The sequence below is a fragment of the Puma concolor genome, chromosome C1 (assembly GCF_028749965.1).
Source record: "Puma concolor isolate L17-30 chromosome C1, mPumCon1.1.hap2, whole genome shotgun sequence".
In the NCBI taxonomy this organism is placed as follows: domain Eukaryota; kingdom Metazoa; phylum Chordata; class Mammalia; order Carnivora; family Felidae; genus Puma; species Puma concolor.
This window is the reverse complement of record NC_141674.1, coordinates 163677008-163700048: the sequence shown is the minus strand read 5'-3', so window position 1 is coordinate 163700048 and position 23041 is coordinate 163677008. Positions and strand designations below refer to the sequence as shown.

At 36.9% G+C, this 23041-nt stretch overlaps 1 protein-coding gene across 1 annotated transcript in view; it reads left to right on the top strand.

Annotated features, from left to right (window-relative positions):
- OLA1 (Obg like ATPase 1) overlaps positions 1 to 23041 on the top strand; it is a 172350-nt gene that overhangs the window by 5065 nt on the left and 144244 nt on the right. The window contains exons 3-4 of the mRNA XM_086718924.1: positions 10756 to 10899; positions 14561 to 14688. Of these exons, the coding sequence (XP_086575050.1) occupies positions 10756 to 10899; positions 14561 to 14688 (272 nt within the window). The remainder of the gene's footprint in view (positions 1 to 10755; positions 10900 to 14560; positions 14689 to 23041) is intronic.

The following is a 23041-nucleotide window of genomic DNA, read 5'->3' as shown; positions in this document are numbered from 1 at the left end:
GATAAGGACACATGTTTTAATGGCTGCTTTTAATGAAGTAGAAAGAATACCAAACCATGATATGAAGATTTGGTTTCTAGATTTGTTTTGCCTCTCTCCCCCCCATTTTTTTTAACCTCACTAAGCCTTTGTAAATTAGCTCCTCTTGGGCCAGGGTATTATTGCGGGTGTGTGTGTGTGTATATGTGTGTGTGTGTGTGTGTGTGTGTATATATATATATATATATACACACACACACACACACACATATATTATATATTGTATATATATTGTATATATATGTATATATATTCTTTATATATAGTCTATATATATAGCCTACATATATATATATGTTCTCTCTATATATATTCTATATATATATATTCCTTAGAACAGTTTTAGCTTTACAGTAGAATTGAGGGGAAGGCAGAGAGATTTCACATATACTCCCTGACCTCATACGTGTATAGCCTCTCCGATTATCAACATTCCCCACCAAAGTGGTACATTTGTTGCAATTGATGAACCTGCATTGACACGTGATTATCATCCAAAGTCCACATTATACACTCTTGGCATTGTATCTTCCATGGGTTTAGACAAATGCAAAATGATATGTACCCGCTATATATTTTCACTGCCCTAAAAATGCTCTGTGCTTTGCCTATTCACCCACCCTCCCCAAACACTAATCTTTTTACTGTCTCCATAATTTTGCCTTTTCCAGAATGTCATATAGTTGGAATCTTAAAGCCTTTTCAGATTGGCTCTTTTCACTTAGTAATATGCATTGAAGTTCCCCATGTCTTTTCATGGCTTAAATAGCTCATTTCTTTTTAGTGCTGAATGATATTCCATTTCTGGATGTACCATAGTTTATCCATTCATCAACTGAAGGATATCTTGGCTGCTTCCAAGTTTTGGCAGAAATGAGTAAAACTGCTGTAAACATCCATGTACAGGTTTTTATGTGGACATAAGTTTTCAGCTTCTTTGGGTAAATGCCAAGGAGCACAATTGCTGAATTAAATGTTTACTTTTGTAAGAAACTTGTAAGTTTCTTACTTTGTAAGAAGTGGTTGTAGCATTTTGCATTTTCAGCAGCACTGTATGAGAGTTTCTGTTGCTCTGCATCCTTACCAGTATTTGGTGTTGTCAGAGTTCTGGAGTTTGGCCTTTTTAGTAGTTGTATAGTGGTATCCCATTATTAATTTAATTTGAGTTTCCTTGATGACATCTAATGTGAAGCATTGATCTTTCATATGCTTATTTGACATCTCTATGTCTTCTTGGTGAGGTATTTATTAAGGCCTTTGGTCCATTTACAAAAAATCAGGTTGCTTGTTTTCTTTTTTTTTTTTTTTTTAATTTTGTTTAACATTTATTTATTTTTGAGAGACAGAGAGAGACAGAGCATGAGCCGGGGAGGGGCAGAGAAAGAGGAGACACAGAATCTGAAGTAGGGTGCAGGCTCTGAGCAAGCTGTCAGCACAGAGCCTGATGCGGGGCTCGAACCCACAAACTGTAAGATCATGACTTGAGCCGAAGTCGGATACTCAACTGACTGAGCCACACAGGCGCCCCGTTTGTTTTCTTATTGTGGATTTTTAAGCGTCCTTTGTATATTTTGGATAACAATTCTTTATCCGATGTGTCTTTTGCAAATACTTCTTCCAGTCTGTGGCTTGTCTTCTCATTTTCTTGACATGCCTTTCATAGAACAGAAGTTTTTAATTTCATTGAGGTCGAGCTTTTCTATTATTACTATTTTATTTTATGGGTCATATCTTTGATGTATCTGAAAAGTCATTACCATACCCAGAGTCATCTAGGTTTTCTTCTTTAGGAAGTTTTGTTGTTTTGTGTTTTATGTTTAGGTCTGTGATCTATTTTGAATTAATTTTTGTGAAGGGTGTAAGGTCTGTATCCAGATTTTTTGTTTTCGTTTTTGTTTTTTGCATGTGGATGTTCAGTTGTTCCAGCCCCAGGTTTGTTGAGAAGCTTATCTTTTGCTCTATTGTATTGCCTTTGTTTGAGAAATACATTTTGGTATTCCAGACTTCTTTACCGTACCATGGGGTAGCTCTTCTGGTTGCTACCACTGTGTGAGATGGGTCTGCTGAATGTTTTCTTTTGATTAACTTGGGTTATGCAGTTTTGGGTACAGAAGTGACATGTACTTCTTAGTACATCATATCATGAAGCATATGATGTTGATTTTTCACTACTGATGTTTATAGTAGGAACAATTTATAGAAGGACTAATGGAAATTCTATCGGCTAGAATTCTGTTGTAAGGAAGAGCTCCCCATTTTTCATGTGTTTGATTATAATTTGTTTTTATCGGGATTGGATTCTTAGTTTATTCTGTTGCTTATAATCTGTTACTATTTTACTTATTTCGTTGTTCAGATTGCCCATATTTGGCCGTCAGGAGCCTTCCTGTTCATTCATATTCCTTTTATTCTCTATTTTTTGAGTATTTTCTACTTTCTTTTACCACAGTATTTTCCAGGCCATTGGTACTTTCTCTGCCCCAGCATTGGAATATACAAATTTTGGTGTAGACAGATGATTTCATCTCTTTTGTATACTTAGAAGTGGAATTTCTGTGTTGTACGGTGACCTGTGTTTAGCCATTTGAGGAACTGCATAACCGTTTTCCAAAGTGACTGTGCCGTTTTACATTCCTACTAGCAGTGCATGTGAGTTCCAATTTCTCCACATTCACAGCAGTACTTACTGTCTCTTTTATTATGGCCAAGGTGTAAAGTGGTTTTGAATTGCATTTCCTTCATGCCTAATAATGTTGAGCATCTTTTCATGTGGTTATTACACATTCATGTTTTAAAGATTTTCACTGGGGAGAATTCTAGGGACAGTTTTTCTTTTAGTACTTTTTTCTAGCTTTCCAATGAGAAAACTGTTATTCTTCATCTTAGTTTCTCTGTACATAAGGTTTTGCTTCTTCCTTTAGTTGCCTTTAAAATTTTCTCTTTGGTACTGGTTTTCAGCAGCTTGATTTTCATGTGCTTTGGTGTGGTTTTACTTATGCCTCCTTTGCTTGGAGTTTGTTGAGATTTTTAGGTTTGTGAGTTTATGATTTTCATTAAGTTTGTAAAATATTTGACCAATATTTCTTCAAATGCTCCAGCCACTCTCTGCCCCTCCTCTTGGGACTCTTACAAGTGTGTTAATCCTCTAGATAATAGTACGCCACTGAAGCTCTGATTATTTTTTTCTCCAATCTTTTTTCCCCTCTGTGCTTCATTTGATAGTTTCTGTTGCTCTGTCGTCATGTTCATTGACCTTTTTTTAGTGTCTCATCTGTTGCTAATCACTTTCAGCGTGTTTTTCCGTTTTATTTTATTTCAGATGTTGTATTTTTCATACAATAGTTCTGTGTGCAGAGTTTTCATAGCTTTCATTTCACTCTTCATTGTCTTCATATTTCCCTTTGTATCCTTCAAAAAATTCTAAAAAGATTTATAATATTTAGTAGGTCATTCTCTGCCAATTCTGTCATCTCTGTCATTACTTGATTTGTTTGTATTTATTGGCTTTTATCCTGATTTTGGTCTGTATTTACTGGCTTCTTTACATACCTTGTAATTTTTATTCCAGACACTGGATTTTATGTGGAGTACTGAATTTATAGTATTTGTTTAAAGCGTGTTGGACTTTGTTCTGGCATTTAGTTATTTGTGTGTCATTTTGATTGTTTTGAGGTTTCCTATTATGTTTTCTTATGAATTCATAATAGTTTTTGTTCTTGTCCTCCTTTGGCCCTCGTACTAGGATGTGACTCTTTTGAGGACTCTACCCAGGTTCCCTTATATTACATGATCTCTCTACTGGGGCTGGTAGGACTGTGAACTATTCCATGCTCTGTGTGAGCCTGAGAATTGTTCACTCTGTTGGTTTTGAGTGCCCCCCCCCCCCCCGCAACCCCCAGCCTTTTGGAGACTGATTTATTCATACATAAAGCATTACATAGCCGTAGTCTTGAGGATACCTTCTGCTGATCTCCAGAGCCCCCTCTCTCTGCAGCTCCTTCCTTTCTATTACACTGCCCTATAAATCCTAGCTGGTTTGGCCTTCTCATACTCTCATCTCAGTCTCTTCAACTTGGCTTGACTACCAGGTCCTGTTGGTTTTCCCTCCCTGTGCTGTGACTTTGAAATCACTTTTAGGCAGTGAGCGGGGGCAGTTGTAGAGCTTAGTTCATTTGTTGTGCTCTCAGGGAACACCGTCTGTGCTACATACTGTCCTCTCTCAGAAAACTGTTACTGTATGTTTTGTCTAGTTTTATAGCTCTTTATGGCAGGAGGGTGGTTTCATAGTAGAAGGGAAAGCAAACTACCCAGTACCATTTTAAATGAACTTAAATCTTCTTGTATGCTTGTCAGCATTCTAGTGCACCTGCTCTTTTGTGGAAATTTGTGATTTGGGAATTATTTGCTTCCTCTCTCTTTTTCTTTTTTAATTTTTTAAAAATGTTTATTTATTTTTAAGAGAGAGACAGAATGCAAGCAGGGGAGGGGCAGAGAGAGAGAGACACACACATAAAATCCAAAGCAGGCTCCAGGCTCTGAGCTGTCAGCACAGAACCTGGCACGGGGCTTGAACCCACAAACCATGACATCATGACCTGAGCTGAAGTTGGACGCTTAACCAACTGAGCCACCACGGTGCCCCTTGTTTTCTCTTTTTATTTATTAAAAACATTTTTTTTTTAATGTTTACTTACGTTTGAGAGAGAGAGCATGAGCGGGCGAGGGGCAGAGAGAGAGGGAGACACAGAATCTGAAGCAGGCTCCAGGCTCTGAGCTGACACCACAGAGCCCGACATGGGGCTTGAACCCACAGACTGTGAAATCATGACCTGAGCCAAAGTCTGACGCTTAAGCAACTGAGCCACCCAGCCCCATTTGTTTTCTCTTTTTAATGTGTCTTGAATAATCTTTTGGATGACAAGTCTGCTCTCCTTTTCACTCTTGACTGTTATTTCGGCAGTAATTACATCCCTTAACAGTACTTGATAGATGGCTTTCTTTTAAATCTTAATTTTCAGTGTTTTTTTTTTCAGAATTCTGGTCTCTGTTGTTGTGTTGCCATGTAATTTCAGATAGATTTTTTTTTTTTTTTGCTCATTTATTTATTTACTATTAACTGTAGATTTTATTTGGATTTCACCAGGTTTCCCACTAATGTCCTTTTTTTCTAGTACAGATCTTTTAAAGGTCATGGAAATTTTTATTTATTTTTGAAATGAATGGATGTAGGTATTTTGTATAATGTCTCTCATTTCAAGTTTGATGTTTTTTCATGGTGTGAACTTAAAAAAATACATGGTAAGAAACACAATATAAAAGTTACTCTTTAAACTTTCTTAAGTGTACAGTTCAGTGGGGCTGTTTTCACATTATTAGGTAACAGATCTCTAGATCTCTTTCACCTTGCAGATCTAGAACTCCCTACCTGTTGAACAACAACTTCCCATTTCCCCCCCTCCCTAGCCCTTGTCAACCACCATTCTCCTTTCTGTTTACATGATTTTGACTCCTGTAGCTATCTCAGAGGTGGAGTCATACAGTATTTGCTCTTTTGTGACTGGCTTATTTCACTCAGCACTGAGCATGAGCACAGTGTCCTCAAAGTTTATCTGTGTTTTAGCATGGGACAGAATTTATCTTTGGAAGGCCAAATAGTATTCTGTTGTATGTATATACCACATTTTCTTTATCCATGCATCTGTTGATAGACATTTGGGTTGCTTCTACCTCTTGGCTATTGTGAATAACACTGCAATGAATATGGAAGTAGAAATATCTCTTCAAGATCCTGCTTTGAATTTTTTATGAATACCCTGAAGTCGAGTTATTGGATCATGAGATAATTCTACTTTTAGTGTTTTGAGGAACATTCTTACTGTTTTTCATAGTGGCTGCAAAACTTTATATTCTATCAATAGTGTACTAGAGTTCCTATTTCTCTACATCTGGCCCAGCACTTGTTATTTTCTGTTTTTTGATGATAACCGTCCTAATGAGTGTGAGATAATATCTTATTGTGGTTTTGATTTACATTTTTCTGATGATTAGGGATGTTAAGCATCTTTTAATATGCTTATTGGCCATTTGTTTATCTTCTTTAGAGAAATGTTTATTCAAGTCCTTTGTCCATGTATGTAACTTTTTAAGGTTACTTTTGTTGTTGTTGACTTATAGGAGTTCTTTATTCTAATATTCTGGATATTAACCCCTTATCAGACATATGATTTGCCATTATTTGTTCCCATTATATAGGTTGTCCTCACTCCCTTGATTATTTCCTTATATGCAGAAGTTGTAAAATTTGATGGAATCTCATTTTTCTATTTTAATTTTTGTTGCCTGTGCTTTTGGTATCATATCTAAGATGTCATTGCCAAGTCCAATGTCATGAGGTCTTTCCCTTATGTTTTCTTCTAGGAGTATTATAGCTTTAGGTCCTACATTTAGGTCCTTAATTCATTTTGAGTTAATTTTTGTATATGGTATAAGGTAAGGCTCCAACTTCATTCTTTTGCGTGTGGCTGTCCAGTTTTCTCAACATCATTTGTTGAAGAGACAGTTTCTTCCCCATTTTGTGGTCTTGGCAGCCTTGTTGATGATCATTCGACCATATATGTAAGGGTTTATTTCTGAGCTCTCTACATACTATTCCACTGGTCTCTGTGTCTATCTTTATGTTAGTTCCACATTGTTTTTACTATTGTAGCTTTACTGTAACTTTGTAATATATTTTGATAACAGAAATCATGCTATGGACTTTTGGGAATAATACCATGGAGGTGAAGTATCTTTCTCATGGCATCATATTGAGGGGTATATGATATCGACACAACTTATTACTGGTGATATTAACCTTGATCACTGGGTAAGGTGGTATCTGCCAGATTTCTTCACTGTAGAAGTTATCCTTTTTTCCTTTCTATACTCCATGAAGTAGAAGCAAGTCACTAAGTCCAACCCACACTGAAGAAGAAGGGAATGAAGCTCCACCTCCAGAAGGAAGGAGTATCAAAAAATTTATGGACATTTGTTAAAACCACCCACAGTATTATTAATATGATAGGGGAGGGATATTTTGAGGCTATTCAAGTATCCTGTTTCTCTTTACAGTTTCCCTGACTAAATTTTATTATTCCTCAGTGGATTTTGCCTGCCCCAGTTATTTTAGTATGGTGTTCCAATGGTGATTTTCTACTTCCTCTATTCCTTTTATGTTATTATTTGAAATCCGTAAGGAAGATTTATCTTTTTCCCCATATTTAGTTATTTATTTGATTGTTTACGTAGTTCTATTTGGACTCACTGAAATTCGTTTTATTCTTTGGGTTGTAATCCAGTGTCCTCAGTATTTATTTTGTTACTCAAATTTTTCTGGCTTTGACCATTGGGAATTCTTTCAGGTTGCCTCCTGTGTCCTTTTGACATACCCGCATCTTTGTTTTTGTTTTCTTTTTTAACCATTTCCTCTCTGACACTGTAAGATGTTTCAGGCTATTATTATATTTTTCCTGTCCCAGCCTTGTCTCCAGGAAGCCCTGGTTCTGTAATTGGAGAATGGTATTTAGAAACTAAGATCCGGCTCTGCGTATGATTTTCGTTGCTGAGGTGTTACTGCTTGTAGACCCTGTCACCTCATAGAGTTAGAAAATACATGTGGTTATACTAACTCATGTATACAGGTATTGGTATCCATTTCTGTCAGCTGTGTTTATTTCTGTTACCTATCAGATAGATACTTTTTGACAGTTTAGTGAAAGAACATTCTACTTTCTTCCATGTTTTGGACGTGTGTTTTATAAATGGTTAATTCAGAATGCTGTGGGAATTTGCATTGGCATCCTGACTTCCCAATACATATTGTAATTTTGCATAAGATTTTAGATAAAACAACTTTTCAGTCAGATTTACTTTATTACAGTAATATATGTAATTTCACAAATATTTAAGTCCTAAATGGAGGGGGCACTCATTAAGTCTAGACTCTTTTTTCTTTTTAATGCTGTCATTGCTGAAATAATATTTATGTAAGCCTGTTCTTTTATAAGAGAGAGTCTTAACAATTTTGAATCTTTCTTCTATTTTGAAGCTTTAATGATAACCTTAAGGGATCTAAATGTGTGTGTGTGTGTGTGTGTGTGTGTGTGTGTGTGTGTGTGTGTAAAATCCTCATTTCACAAAAGACTTATGGGCTTTAACATGCTAGATGAGGGCAAAGCTTTTAAATTCTTTGCTTTTACAAGGCTTTCTTTTAATAGATTTGAATGGATCAAAATGTCTTAACTTGTCACTGAAGCCTCTAGTAATAATCCTTAGAAAAAAATTTCCTTTTTCTAGTTCCTTATTTTTACTTTTTTGTATTTATAAAACTCTTGGAAGGTACAAATGACCTTTTATGAAATTTAAAATCGATGGCCGAGTTGAGACATTTTGTGTAAATGGGGATTTGTCTTCCAAGTTTAGTTTGACCGTATATAAGAATTTTTTCAGCCTAAGAGATAATGGGACTTTGTTTTGCTATGTTTTTCTGTATGTTTTAAGGGATAATTTTTTTGTCTAAGTATAAAACATTTTTGTTAAGGTGGGCAGTCAAAAATACTATCTTTTTGTTTTTTAAGTTTATTTATTTTGAGAGAGTGAGTATGCACTAGTAGGGGAAGGGGAGAGAGAGAGAGAATCACATGTGGGGATTGAACTCATGAACTGTGAGATCGGGACCTGAGTCAAAGCTGGACACTTAACTGACTGAGCCATCCAGGTGTCCCCAAAATACTATCTTAATGATAGCCATAAATTTGAAAATAACTCCATAAATCCTCTGGCCTTTTTATATTGTAATTATGATGACTGTGGCAATACTACAATTTTTAAATTGTAATACTAAAATTTTTAAATTTAAATTTTAGGACTATAATGTAAAAAAATACAAAAAAAAATACAAAAAAAAAAAAAAAGGGGCGCCTGGGTGGCGCAGTCGGTTGAGCCTCCGACTTCAGCCAGGTCACGATCTCACGGTCCATGAGTTCGAGCCCCGCGTCAGGCTCTGGGCTGATGGCTCAGAGCCTGGAGCCTGTTTCCGATTCTGTGTCTCCCTCTCTCTCTGCCCCTCCCCGTTCATGCTCTGTCTCTCTCTGTCCCAAAAATAAATAAACGTTGAAAAAAAAAATACAATTGTGCCCCCCACAAAAGGCACAAGTGTTCTGTGTTTGTATTAATTAATATATTTACATTTTACTTTAAGTGTTTCTACTGTAACATTATTTTATAATATTTTCATTGCAGGAATAAAATGTTCTAGTTAAATTTTAGGTAAATAGGACTGATGGGTGATTCTGGCAACCAGTTTATTTTTTTGTGGGGAGAGGAATAAGCTAAAGGGAGTGGATCAGTTTATGTACCATTTAGTTCAGCACATTTTATAGTTTTCCCTGTTGGGAGAAATATACTGAGATATTTCTGAAATATCTCAGAAAACTGGTCATGTTCTTCGGGTCCTCCAGGTCTCCTTTGAAGGAAAGTACCAGCTTGACAATAACGACATAATCTGTAACTATTTCCTCAATTCCTCCAGTTAAAAAAAAAAATTATGTGTAACGGTAATTTTCATTTTAAATCCTTATCTGGGGGCACCTGGGTGGCGCAGTCGGTTAAGCGTCCGACTTCAACCAGGTCAAGATCTCACGGTCCGTGAGTTCGAGCCCCGCGTCGGGCTCTGGGCTGATGGCTCAGAGCCTGGAGCCTGTTTCCGATTCTGTGTCTCCCTCTCTCTCTGCCCCTCCCCCGTTCATGCTCTGTCTCTCTCTGTCCCAAAAATAAATAAACGTTGAAAAAAAAAATTAAAAAAAAAAAAAAAAAAAAAAAAAAAAAATAAATCCTTATCTGAATGCTATAGTCCTGGAAATTTCTGGAGCAAGAAAATGCACTGTAGTGAATTCTCTGCTATCCATGTTAGTGATGGAATTGGAAAATAGTACAGACTAGATCAATTTTACTCTATGATTTTTGACTCTATGATTATCATATTTTAGAAATGTAGTTGATGTTAATAGGAGTTGACATTCTCTGAGCATGTATTACCTGATAAGAATCTGATAATTAGAGCATTAGCAACAGTTTATTTATTATGAATAGGTTTTTTCTTGATTTGTTGTACCTTGAAAAAATTCACATTTTGGTTTTTCATAATTCACAATTCATAACTCTAGACTTGACAGTAATCTTTATGACTAACAATTAGGAGCTCCAGCTTCCCATTTCCTATTAGACAATTAGCATCTGTTTCCCAATTCAGAATGCTTGGGAAGTGACCTAGCTAGATGCACACCTCTCTTTATGCTAGAGAAGATTATATTAGATACAGGCAAAGTGATACTGGTACTACCAAATACTTTAGGAATAAAATAGTTTTTATAATATGTGAAACTAGCTATCACTTATAACAAAGATTCTTTAGGAAAATGCTTTTCAAGTTTCAGATAGACTGAGATAGGAACATCATCTATAAATCATGAGTTTTACTGTTGTAGATTTCATTCTTTTCTGTTAGTAAAAAAAATTCATTTATAAGCAAATTTCATTCATTTCTCTTATTCTCCACCTTCCTTTTCCTGATTGGTTTTATAATTATCATGGATCTTATTGAGCACTGAAATGAGAATGAGATAAATTTTTCTCAGTGTTAGCCCAAGAATTGATTGAAATTGTTTTTGTTTCTTTTAGGAAATCCACCTTCTTCAATGTATTAACTAATAGTCAGGCTTCAGCAGAAAACTTCCCATTCTGCACTATTGATCCTAATGAGAGCAGAGTACCTGTGCCAGATGAAAGGTTTGACTTTCTTTGCAAGTACCACAAACCAGCAAGGTAAGAAAATCTTTATGCTATTATTTATTTGGTGGCCCTATATAGACGCAGTAAATATGTGTAAATGATGTATTTAAAATCATATACGGGGCTCCTGGCTGGCTTGGTTGCTGGAACATGCATCTCCTCATCTCCGGGTTGTGAGTTCGAGCCACAAGTGTGGTGTAGAGTTTACTTTAAAATAAGTAAGTAAGTAAGTAAATAAATAAAATCATTTAGAAGTTTTTTTCTCCAGAATTTATGGTTGTATTATGGGTGATTATAAAAATAATGTAGGGCATAGAGAAAGGTGAGGAAGGATACATCTGGCAGTTAACATTGCAGTTACTTTTTTTCTGAGGAGTATGAAGTAGAGGGAGTAAGCAGCCTGTATAATATTCCATTCACGTGGGGCGCCTGGGTGGCTCAGTCGGTTAAGCGTCCGACTTCGGCTCAGGTCATGATCTCACGGTCCGTGAGTTCGAGCCCCGCGTCGGGCTCTCTGCTGACAGCCCAGAGCCTGGAGCCTGTTTCAGATTCTGTGTCTCCCTCTCTCTCTGACCCTCCCCCATTCATGCTCTGTCTCTCTCTGTCTCAAAAATAAACAAACACTAAAATTATATGTGTGCATGTATATTCATAGGAAAATATATGAAGCTGTTTGATGGTTATCTTTGGGTAGTGGAATTTTTAGGTGCTTTTTACTTTTTCATATTCTGTATCATTTGAGGTTTTTGTAACAATTTAGTTTGCCTTTAGTTTCTCACTATTTTAGATGTGGTGATAAATCCTAAGTTTCTGCCTCTATTCCTGAATTTGCCTTCTTGATATTGGCACCTGCATGACTAAATAAGCGCCTCAGACTTGACATGTCCAAAATGGACCTCTTGATTTTCATCCTGCCTGTGCTAAGTTTGTTCTTTAAGACTTTCATATTTCAGTAAATAGCACTATTATTTTCCCAGTTGCTTAAGTCAAAGTCCAAGATTTATCTTTGATACCTCTTTCATCATCTCTAGATCTAGTCTATAAGCAATTCTTATGAGTACTAATCACAAAATATATACCACATTTATTTAGTTTTTCTACTTTCATCCATTTGTTTGAGTATCCGTTTTTTTTTATGAATTAAGAATTATAATGATGATTGCCATATGATTTTATAATTCTATCCATTTGTTAATCATTTATTGGCATTCTTCTGTAAGGAAGAGCTTTCTTGTCTGCATTTATTCACTCATGTATTCATTCATGTGTTACTCAGTTGGTTACAATGTCACAGTCATTGGGCATAGTTCAAATTACATTCCTGAAATTGGCTCCTCAAAGTGACTTCTGTTTTCTTTTTAAATGTGTGTGTGTGTGTGTGTGTGTGTGTGTGTGTGTGTGTGTGTTTTAGGTTTATTTATTTTGAGAGAGAGAGAACTCTTGTGCCTGTGTGAGGGGGTGGGGGGAGGGAGAACGAGAGAGAGAGCCCAATATGGGGCTTGAACTCATGAACTGTGAAGTATGACCTGAGCCGAAACCAAGAGTTGGATGTTTAACCAACTGAACCACCCAAGAGCCCCTGTTTTCTCTTTAAAACCTTTTTATTTTTAAAAGATTGCAAATTATACAAAAGAGGCAAAATTACTCATAGAATGCTTATGTGCCCTTCTCCCAAGTTTCTTTGAACCTTTGAGAGTGAGTTGCAGACATGATGCCACATTGCACTTCCATTCTTCCATTTGTATTTACTAAATACAGACCATTCTCTTACATTCCCACAGTAAATCACCAATCAGGGCATTAACATTGATACAGTATTACCATCTGATTCATAGATTCCATTTAGATTTCTCCAGTTGTCCCATTGATGTGCCTGTTTGTTCAATTCCTTTGTATGTAGCCAGTCTTTTGACCCCTCTGGCTTGTTGACTGATTTGGAGCTGCTGATTTGGTCCCTGGCTACTGCTAGATTGCTCTCCTGCCAAGATGCCTTGTACAGGCCCCGGTTGCTATTGTGCTGCCTTTTCTCCCCATTCTGACTCTTTAGATGTGGGCCCTTGTCACTGCTAGACTGTGTGGTCATGTGACATTGCTGAAATTCTTCAGAGACCTGAAGAGAAAAACAATAGCAATAAAGCTCTTAGACTTCCAATTTGTTGAAATTTTAGGCAGTGAGGGAATTAACTTCTCAAAATTTCCTTTTTCTTTTGTCAGTGAACATTGATTAAATGCCTTAATGGAAATAAAAAGATTGAATGGGGGTGTGTGCCTGGGTGGCTTAGTCGGTTAGGCTGCTGACTTGGGCTCAGGTTTTCTCATGGTTTGTGAGTTCGAGCCCCGTGTCGGGCTCTGTGCTGACAGTTCAGAGCCTGGAGCCTGCTTCAGATTCTGTGTCTCCCTCTCTGTCTGCCCCTCCCCTGATCGCACTCTTTCTCTATCAAAAACAAGTAAACATTAAAAAAATTAAAAAATAAAGTTATATGTGGATATTTGCACGGGGGTTGGCACCCCTCACCCCTGTTTTGCTCAAGAGTCAACTTAATCTCCATACTTACATGACTGACTGACTGGCTTTCATAACTTGGTTTCTAACTTGTGTTAATTGTACCTTATTTTGAGCAAAGCAAAAGTTATTTCATATATACCTCTATTTGTGTTGCTGTTGTTAACAACCAGGTTATTACTGTGCTGATAACTGGTTCACATCATTACATACATTTTTTATTTATATAACCTATGTGATGATTTTTTTTAAGTTATTTATTTTGAGGAGAGGGGAGGGGCAGAGAGATAGGGAGAAGAGAATCTTAAGCAGTCTCCCTGTTGCCAGCACAGAGCCTGACACAGGGCTTGATCCCATGAATGAAATCATGACCGTAGCCGAGATTAAGAGCTGGTTACTTAACTGACTGGGGCGCCCCAGCTTACATGATGATTAAATGCAAATCCAGATATCCTGTGTTTGAATCCTATTTTTGTTACCACTAGCTGAGTGATCCCCTATATGTAAATAGGTTTCTTAACTCCTCTCAGGCCCAATTTCCTCATCTTTAAAGTAGGTTTAATAAGTAGCACTTACCTAATGGAGTTGTTTTGAACTTTGAGTGATTCATGTAAAGCAGTTAGTCCAGTGCCAGTCACAAGTTATGTTGGCTGATTCTGTGGCGATTACCTTCCCTTGTTTCAGTGTACTCTTTAAATGTTCTCCACTGCTTTTGTGTCTTTACGCATGGGCCAACAGGACAGTATAGTAAAATTAATGGTATGAGGGTTTTTTTTAATGTTTACTTAATTTTGAGAGAGAAAGAGAGCATGTGCACATATGAATGTGCACGAGTGAGGGAGGGGCAGAGAGAGAGAGAGAGGGCGAGAGAATCTGAAGCAGGCTCCGTCCGCACTGATAGCAGAGCTCGAACTCACAAACTGTGAGATCGTTACCTTAGCTGAAGTCGGATGCTTAACTGACTGAACCACCCAAGAACCCTGAGTTTTTTGTTTTTTGTTTTAAAAGTTTATTTATTTTGAGATAGAGAGCAAGTGAGCAGATGAGGGACAGAGAGAGACAGAGGGGGAGAGAGAGAGCCCCAAACAGGTTCGGTTCCACACTGACAGAGTGGAGCTGGACGTGGGGCTTGATCTCACGAAAACAGTTTCTTAGTATTGTTTTATAATAAAACCATCTTTTGTTTTTTAGCAAAATTCCTGCCTTTCTAAATGTGGTGGATATTGCTGGACTTGTGAAAGGAGCTCACAATGGGCAAGGCCTGGGAAATGCCTTTTTATCTCATATCAGTGCTTGTGATGGGATCTTTCATCTAACACGTAAGTACAGTTGTTTATTTAATTCATTCATTTCATTAATAGTCAGTTGTATTTCCATTATTGCTCAAATAAAATTAGAAATGACTAATAGAAGATTTGCCTAGCTTCACAAGATGAATCATGGATTGGTCAGCTAATTGTGACTTTAGTGTTATTTACTATCATTTCCATATAAGAAGGCGTATTCCAAAGCAAGTATATGCTGTATTGATACTTCAGTTGAATTTCATCCCTTATTCTGGATTAGATCCACTGGGAAGTGTTTCTATGTGGAAGTAATTTTGTTGATTATAAAGCATTTTGACATTTTCTTAACTTGTGGAACTTTTCTGCATTCTTGGTTTTCTATGTGTTGAGAGGGCAGGATTGATACAGGAGAGGATTCCATTATTTCAGAGGTTATTTATTAGAGATGACAGGGTTAAGGAGAAACTATAGACCAGCTATTCCTTAATGGGGGTGGGGGGATATACAGCAAAGGGAACAACCTGTTAGAACTAGGTGTTAATGTTCTTTTGACTACAAAAGTGAGCCAAGAATATAGTAATTCTCTGATAGAAAGGTTTAGATTGGGCTTCGGTTAAGGTTCAGGTCAAGACTGCACTGCAGGATATTATAATGGTCTGGTGTTGTAATGAACAAATCCGTGCAAATGAAGGAAACTCAGGTTAGAGGTACAGGCCAGTTGTGGTCTGATTTAGTGCTTTTGTTTGTTTCTGGTCCAAGACTAGATAACTATAGCAATTATAAATGAGCATTTAGAAAATTTGATAGCCATTTGACTGAGAAATTTGTCATTTGAATCTAATAAGTTGTATTAGCATTTATACTAATTAGTATTATAAAGTACTAATACTAATTTATAAAATAATAAAATAGTAATACTAAATACTAAAATAAATTGTATTAGTATTTACACTAATTAGTACTGTCTAGTATTTTTGTAGGTTTTTTAAAAAATTCATTTGCCTAGTAATTCATTTTTATTGTATTTTACAAAAGTCCACCTCAAATAGTTTGAGAAGCACTGATTTAATTGGGTGGAGGTATATAGACACCTTCTGGAAGGGTTTGAGGTGCAGGTGAAGACTAGGGTTATGGTTGGGGTTGCTTGGGTGGGAGGGTGGAATTCAATAATGTAGAGTAGTGTTACTTAAAGCCTTACATTGGTAAGAGCCTTTGTTTTCCCAACACTTTGACTTTTTACTGGTTCTGGTGACTGATGTGAGAGTTTCAAAGAGATTTGGAATCAAGTGTGACTCCTGGGTTTTTGGACTGGGCCAGTTGAATGAATCTTGATGCCATTCACTGAAATGTTAAATGTAGAAGGACCAAGAAGTCTTGGGAGAGAGTTGATGAGGTCAGTTTGGGACAGTTTCTTTGCATTTTTGAGCCTAGGACATACAGATAGAAGATATCTTTAAGAAAGTAGGATTGATAGGGCAGGTGTGACAGGAAGATGGGGGTAAGAGAACTGAAGTTTTGGGTGTGAGAGGGATTGAACTGATGGATGGAATAGAGCTTGACATGAGGTAGGAGGGAACATAGGAGAGGACTGAAAAATGGAAGGGTCATGGATCTGATTACCTGAGGAGGTTCAAGAACAGATATGTTGGGTATAATGGGGTGTGTGCTTAGAAAGGGATATTTGGGGGCACCTGGGTGGCTCAGTCGGTTAAGTATTTGACTTCAGCTCAGCTCATGATCTTGCGGTTTGTGAGTTCGAGCCTCGTGTTGGGCTCTGCTGATAGCCTGGAGCCTACTTTGGATTCTATGCCTCTCTCTCTCTCTCTGCCCATCCCCCACCCATGCTCTGCGTCTCTCTCTTAAAAGTAAATAAACATTAAAAAAAAGGAAAGGGATATTTGACTTAAAATTTTCTGAAGTGGAGCAGTTCAGGGTGATGGTAAGATCCTGATAATGGCCTAAAACCATCGGTAAATGTAATCAAGTCTTTGGTTTGTTATCTGTTGTATAACATTCATCTGTTTTTCTAACCCTTAGGGAAAATGAATTTGGTTAGGAGCATATATACTTTATTGCATTTCATTCAGGCTAAAACTATTATAAAGAAAAAAGAAGTCTGTTTAAACTAGATACCCTGGTTTCTTATAGTAATTTGATTTCAGAGGTATTAACTTGTAAAAATATGCATCTTAAAATTGATGATATACGGTATATATTATTGTATAGTGCATAGAGCCTAGGATGATAGTTGTATAACCAGAATTTTCAAAACATCTTCATGGAATTACAATCAGTAAAAAAGACTTGTAGAGATTAAATAGATACAATGATTACCTTGAAGCTGTGAAAATTGGGAATTCTTTAATTCTAAATTATAATATATTTTTGTCTTTAACAATCAGATTATGGAATGACTGTGAAAAAAATTTTATCTTTCATATTACTCATTATTTAAAGATTATTTTCTTCAAATATCTTAAAGTCACCAGAAATGCAGTTGACTTGTTTATTTATTAAATAGTAAATGCTTTGTGTTCTGGGTGCTGGAAATAGATAGTGGGTGGCAGAATCTAACATTCTCTGGTTTTATGAAGCTTCTAGTCTGGTAGTGGAAATAAACACTGAATCATTATATTAATAAATGTGTAATCACATTGTTGGATTTGTACTTTTTTTTTTTTTTTTTTTACCTCACTGGGGAATTGCTTACTTATTTGCTTATTACCATGTTTGAAACTTGTTTGAATTCTTAAGTTCATCATTTCTTATTTTGGTGAAAAAAATCAGTTTTCTGTGTTTATATTTTTTAGTTTTTCTGTTTTTGTTTTAGATAGTTGAATTAAAGCTACCAAGGAAGGGGATGGGGCATCTGGCTGGCTCCGTTGGCAGGGCATGTGACTTTTGATCTCAGGGTCATGAGTTTGAGTCCCACGTTGGGTGTGGAGATGGTTTTAAAAAAAACTACTAAGGAAAGGGACAGCATCGTGATGATATCTATTAGTGTCTAGGGCACTTTTAAGCTTTCCATTAGAACATGTGAAAGTTAGGAGAGAGAAAAAATTATGAGTGGGAAATTTTGGTTTATTTATTAATTTATTAATGCTATGCTTTTCTACATTAATTTAATTTTTAAAAATTAAACTTTCTCTCACCTTGTTTACTTCCCTTGGTTATTAGGCATTTGTAAATACCTACATTGCCTCAAAAATGTATTCTTGTTTTAAATATAAATACTTTGACAGGTTTTCTTTGGCTTTAAATCATTAGCTCACTCTATCTTATTAATTTGACATATTAAAATTTTTTTATGTTATTTTATTTTGAGAGAGAGAGAGAGAGAGAGCAAGCACAAGCTGGGGAGGGACAGAGAGAAGGAGAGAGAGAATTCCAAGCAGGTTCTGCACTATTAGTGCAGAGCCTGATGTGAGGCTGGAACTCACGAACCCTGAGGTCATCATTGAGCTGAGATCAAGAGTCAGATGCTTAACCAACTGAGCCACCCACGTGCCCCTCATTTGACACATTATTTATGGAACACCTCTTTCAAGTGTGCTAGATGCTGAAGGATGTGATAGTGGGTAAGAACAGGTAAGACTCTAAAGAGGTTAGAGTGGGAGAGAGCCAAAGCATAAGAGACTGTCGAGAACTGAGAACAAACTAAGGGTTGATGGGGGGTGGGAGGGAGGAGAGGGTGGGTGATGGGTACTGAGGAGGGCACCTTTTGGGATGAGCACTGGGTGTTGTATGGAAACCAATTTGACAATAAATTTCATAAAAAAAAAAAAAAAAAAAAAGAACAGGTAAGACTCTTACCCTTAAAGACTGAGTGGGAACAAACATATTAGGGGAAGGAGGAGGAGAAGGAGAGACTGATTATTTAGAGTAAATGGCTTGTTTAAAGGCCCTGTTGCCTTGAAAGAACTGTCAGTGTAGGTAAGATGAATGGTGAGGAATAGGAGGGATGGAAGAGAGCCAGGGAGGTAATTGGGGATCACCATGTCCACCATATTAAGGTTTAATGGCTTGAATATGAAGAGTTTTTTTTTTTTTAATGTTTATTTTTGAGACAGAGAGAGAGACAGAATGTGAGTGGGTGAGGGGCACAGAGAGAGGGAGACACAGAATCTGAAGCAGGCTCCAGACCCTGAGCTGTCAGCACTGAGCCCAATGCAGGTTCCAACCCAGGATCTGTGAGATCATGACCTGAGTTGAAGTCGGACACTTAACGGACTGAGCCACCCAGGCGCCCCTGAATAGTTTTAAATAGAGAGTTGGGGTAGGAATGCAGATTAAATTGTTCCAGGGGCTTACTTTGCAGTTACTCAGTTGAGTTATATTTTTAATGTTTTAAGAAATCAAAATGGAGTTAGGCACCAAGAATTTGAAATTTCATTCTGTCATAAAAAGATTATTTTCAAGATACTCATAATGATTTCCATGGATGTCTGGGCATGAAAAACATAGAATACTTCTTTTGTAAAAGGATCTATACACATTACTAAATTTGCTTACCTCTTAAATAGTGTTTTCTCCTTGTGAGGTTTGTTGCCTAATGTGTAGGTATTTCAGATCCCTTCTCCATTAATCATTAGAGTTGTCTTTAAAATTTTATTTTCAGGGGGTTTCTTGTTTGTAAAGTATTCTAATAAGGTAATGAGAGATACTAGAAATAATGAAAGATTATCTTGTTCACATGTACGCAGATATGGAGATAGACTTAGCTTTTAAAGTGTGTTTTTAAAGTGATTGAATACTAACTCATAGCTATGGATTCAGCTACATAAATATGAATTTAATGTTTCAGCAACAAGGGTTGCTGAAGTGAAAGTCTTTTTTTTTTTTTTTTTTTTTTACTGTTTATTTATTTTTGAAAGCATGAGAAAGGGAGGGTCAGAGAGAGATGGAGACAGTTTCCATCTGAGCTGTCAGCACAGAGCCTGATGCGGGGCTTGAACTCATGAGCCATGAGATCTTGACCTGAGCCAAAGTTGGACACTTAATCGACTGAGCCATCCAGGCACCCAGTGAGAGTGAGTCTTAATGGGACACATAAAAATAAAAAAATTGCCAGACTTTGTATAATGGGAACTGTTAAAGCTAATCTTTTTATTCTGGTGAATGTTATAAACAAAGTTTTGTGGGAAGTATTTTTAATAGTACCAATGAGTCTTTTCTTATTAAAATTAATTTGAGGGGCGCCTGGGTGGCGCAGTCGGTTAAGCGTCCGACTTCAGCCAGGTCACGATCTCGCGGTTTGTGAGTTCGAGCCCCGCGTCGGGCTCTGGGCTGATGGCTCAGAGCCTGGAGCCTGTTTCCGATTCTGTGTCTCCCTCTCTCTCTGCCCCTCGCCCGTTCACGCTCTCTCTCTGTCCCAAAAATAAATAAACGTTGAAAAAAAAAATTAAAAAAAAAAATTAATTTGAAAACAATCAGTTTTATTGCAGGGTGACTTTTTTTTCTTGCTCTATTTTAAATGCTTAGAAAACTTTTGCAAAAGAACATTAATTGAAGAATGATCTAATAATGTGTTCATTATGTGAAACTTCTTAGGTAGGTTATTGAAGATACTCCTTTAGTGTATTAAGCCAGTTTGTAGCAAACGTAGACTAATTTTATATAGGAGGTAGATATAATAATTTTTTTTTCTGCACATAGTAACATGGATTTATCTCAAAATAATTATGCTAAGTAGAAGCCAGTCCAAAAAAAGAGCATAAACTATATGATTCCATTTACATAAGATTTTAGAAAATACAAACTAATGTATCAGAAGGCAAATCAGTGGTTGCCTGGGGTCAAGGGGATGGGGTGGGGTAAGGGGGAGGGATTACTAAGGGGCATGAAGAAACTTTTGGGGTGATGGATATGTTCATAATCTTGTGGTGATGGTATCACAGGTATATACATACTAGATATCAAATTTTACACTTTATGCACAGTTCACTAAATGTTAATTTTTTACTTCATAAAAGTAAGAGAAAGAAAAAGAAAAAAAAGGAAAAGGATGTGGAAATTAAAATTTTTTTTTTTCAACATTTATTTATTTTTGGGACAGAGAGAGACAGAGCATGAACGGGGGAGGGGCAGAGAGAGAGGGAGACACAGAATCGGAAACAGGCTCCAGGCTCTGAGCCATCAGCCCAGAGCCTGACGCGGGGCTCGAACTCCCGGACCGCGAGATCGTGACCTGGCTGAAGTCGGACGCTTAACCGACTGCGCCACCCAGGCGCCCCAGGATGTGGAAATTAAAAACACACACACACACACACACAATCTTTTATGTCACTTTTCCTTCTAGGGGAGTTTTGATTAGACTCTTTTACCTGATTGTATCAGTATAAGCATTGGAGATGTCATATTTCTAGATAATAATTAGCAGATTGGTACACTATTTGTATTGATTTACAAATCAGAATTCAACCTGACATTTTGTGAGTCTGGGGATTTGTGGAGAAGAAACTTGGATTTTGGTGCAATTAGTGAAATTATCTGTCTCTTTCATACATCAATCTGATAAGTACAGATTCTTTTCAACTAGAGAATTCCATAAAAATTCCAAAATATTACTTATTGGCAACTTTGTTAGTAAGTTTGTTGGGCAACACTTCTTTTTTTAAGTTTATTTATTTATTTTGAGAGAGAGAGAGAGAACCAGCAGGGCAGGGTCAGAGAGACAGGGAGAGAGAGAATCCCAAGCATGCTCTGCACTGACAGTGCAGATCCTGACGTGGGGCTCAAACTCACAAACCGGAAGATCATAACCTCAGCTGAAATCAAGAGTTGGACGCTTAACCGACTGAGCCACCCAGGTGCCCCTGGGCAAAACCTTTTAAAAAAATTTCATTTGTAGAGTTCAGGAGTTGTGTGTATTTTAGTTTTTAAATTACCATATCGTAAAATTGACTTATTTTGGCATACAGGTCTTTGAATTTCAGCATATGTATAGATTTGTGTAACCACTGGCACACAGGGTGCAGAACACTTCACCTCAAAAATCCTCTTAGGCTGTCCCTTTATAGTCACACTCTTGTCACCATGAAACATGATAGCTGTTGATCTGTTCTTCATCACTTGAGTTTTGTCTTTTTGAGAATGTTATATCAGTGAAAGAATAGGAATGTGCAGTGTTTTCATTTTGGAAAGATGTTTAAGGATGCAAACTAATGGTGTTATTAGCATATCCTCTGGGCCCATCCATCAGACATGTTTCTGGAACCTAGGAGGGGCTGAAGTTATTCCAGAGGGGGTTGGTTTTCAGTGTTTTTTGTTCTTTACTTTTTCAGTTTTCTTTGATCTCATTCTTCTATTCTTTTATGGATCTTTTAAGTGTTTTTAAACAACACAGTGTTTCTTTCACTCTTGGTGTTTTGGGAAATACTACTCTTTTTTCTTTCAAAGCTTGCTTTTTAAAAATTCGTAACAAAATTGTTAAAATTTTAAAATTTAAGTCTTGAACTAACAGGTAGAACTGCCTATCTCTAAAACATAAAAGTGCCTGGAAATACAGAATGTTACGAAAATGGTAAGAATACTGTATTTGTCAGACTTTTCTACCAAAGAGCTCTCACAGCAAAGGATGAAGAACTTGGGGGCCTTTGGTACACAGTGCAGCCCCAGACACTTGACTTCAGGGAAAAGTTTTGGCATCTCATGGTTTATTTTCCTCTGTACTTCCAGCAGTATGCAGTCCCCAACTTGAGAAGCAGGACTGTAGGTTGATATAAACACCCTAGACCTATCAAAACACCTATCTGACCAAACAACTAGGTCCAGCTTATAATAATAACGACTATCTTTATAGCATTTTGTTTCTTTAGTGCTTTTTAAATTGTGAAGTCTTGATCATCAAGCAACCCAGTGAGATGTGTATTCCTTATTGTCATCCTCATTTTCAAATGAGAAAACCAAAGCTTAGATAGGTAAAATGATTTGCTCAAGTCACATAACTGAAAGGTGTCAGTCCCTGTGATTAAACCAACTTTGTATGGCATCAGTCCTTCCTCTCCCACTCTTTCTGTCATGACCCATATCATTAACTGTAACTCTATGTTGTCAAATGTCTGGAAGAAATAGATGTTTGAGTGAAAACTTTGACAGTGTATGGAAAAGGTACCTCATCTTCTGAGGACTAAAGGTAGCTTGTGTGTGTGTGTGTGTGTGTGTGTGTGTGTGTGTGTGTGTGTGTGTGTGTAAATTCTTATCTTAATTCCGGTATGTTTTCATACAGTGTTATATTAGTTTCAGATGTACAATACAGTGATTCAGCAATTCCATACATCACCCAGTGCTCATCACAAGTGTCGTCCTTAATCTCCTTTACTTATTTCACCCATCCCCCCACCATTCCTCTGGTAACCATCAGTTCTTTATCATTAAGAGTCTGTTT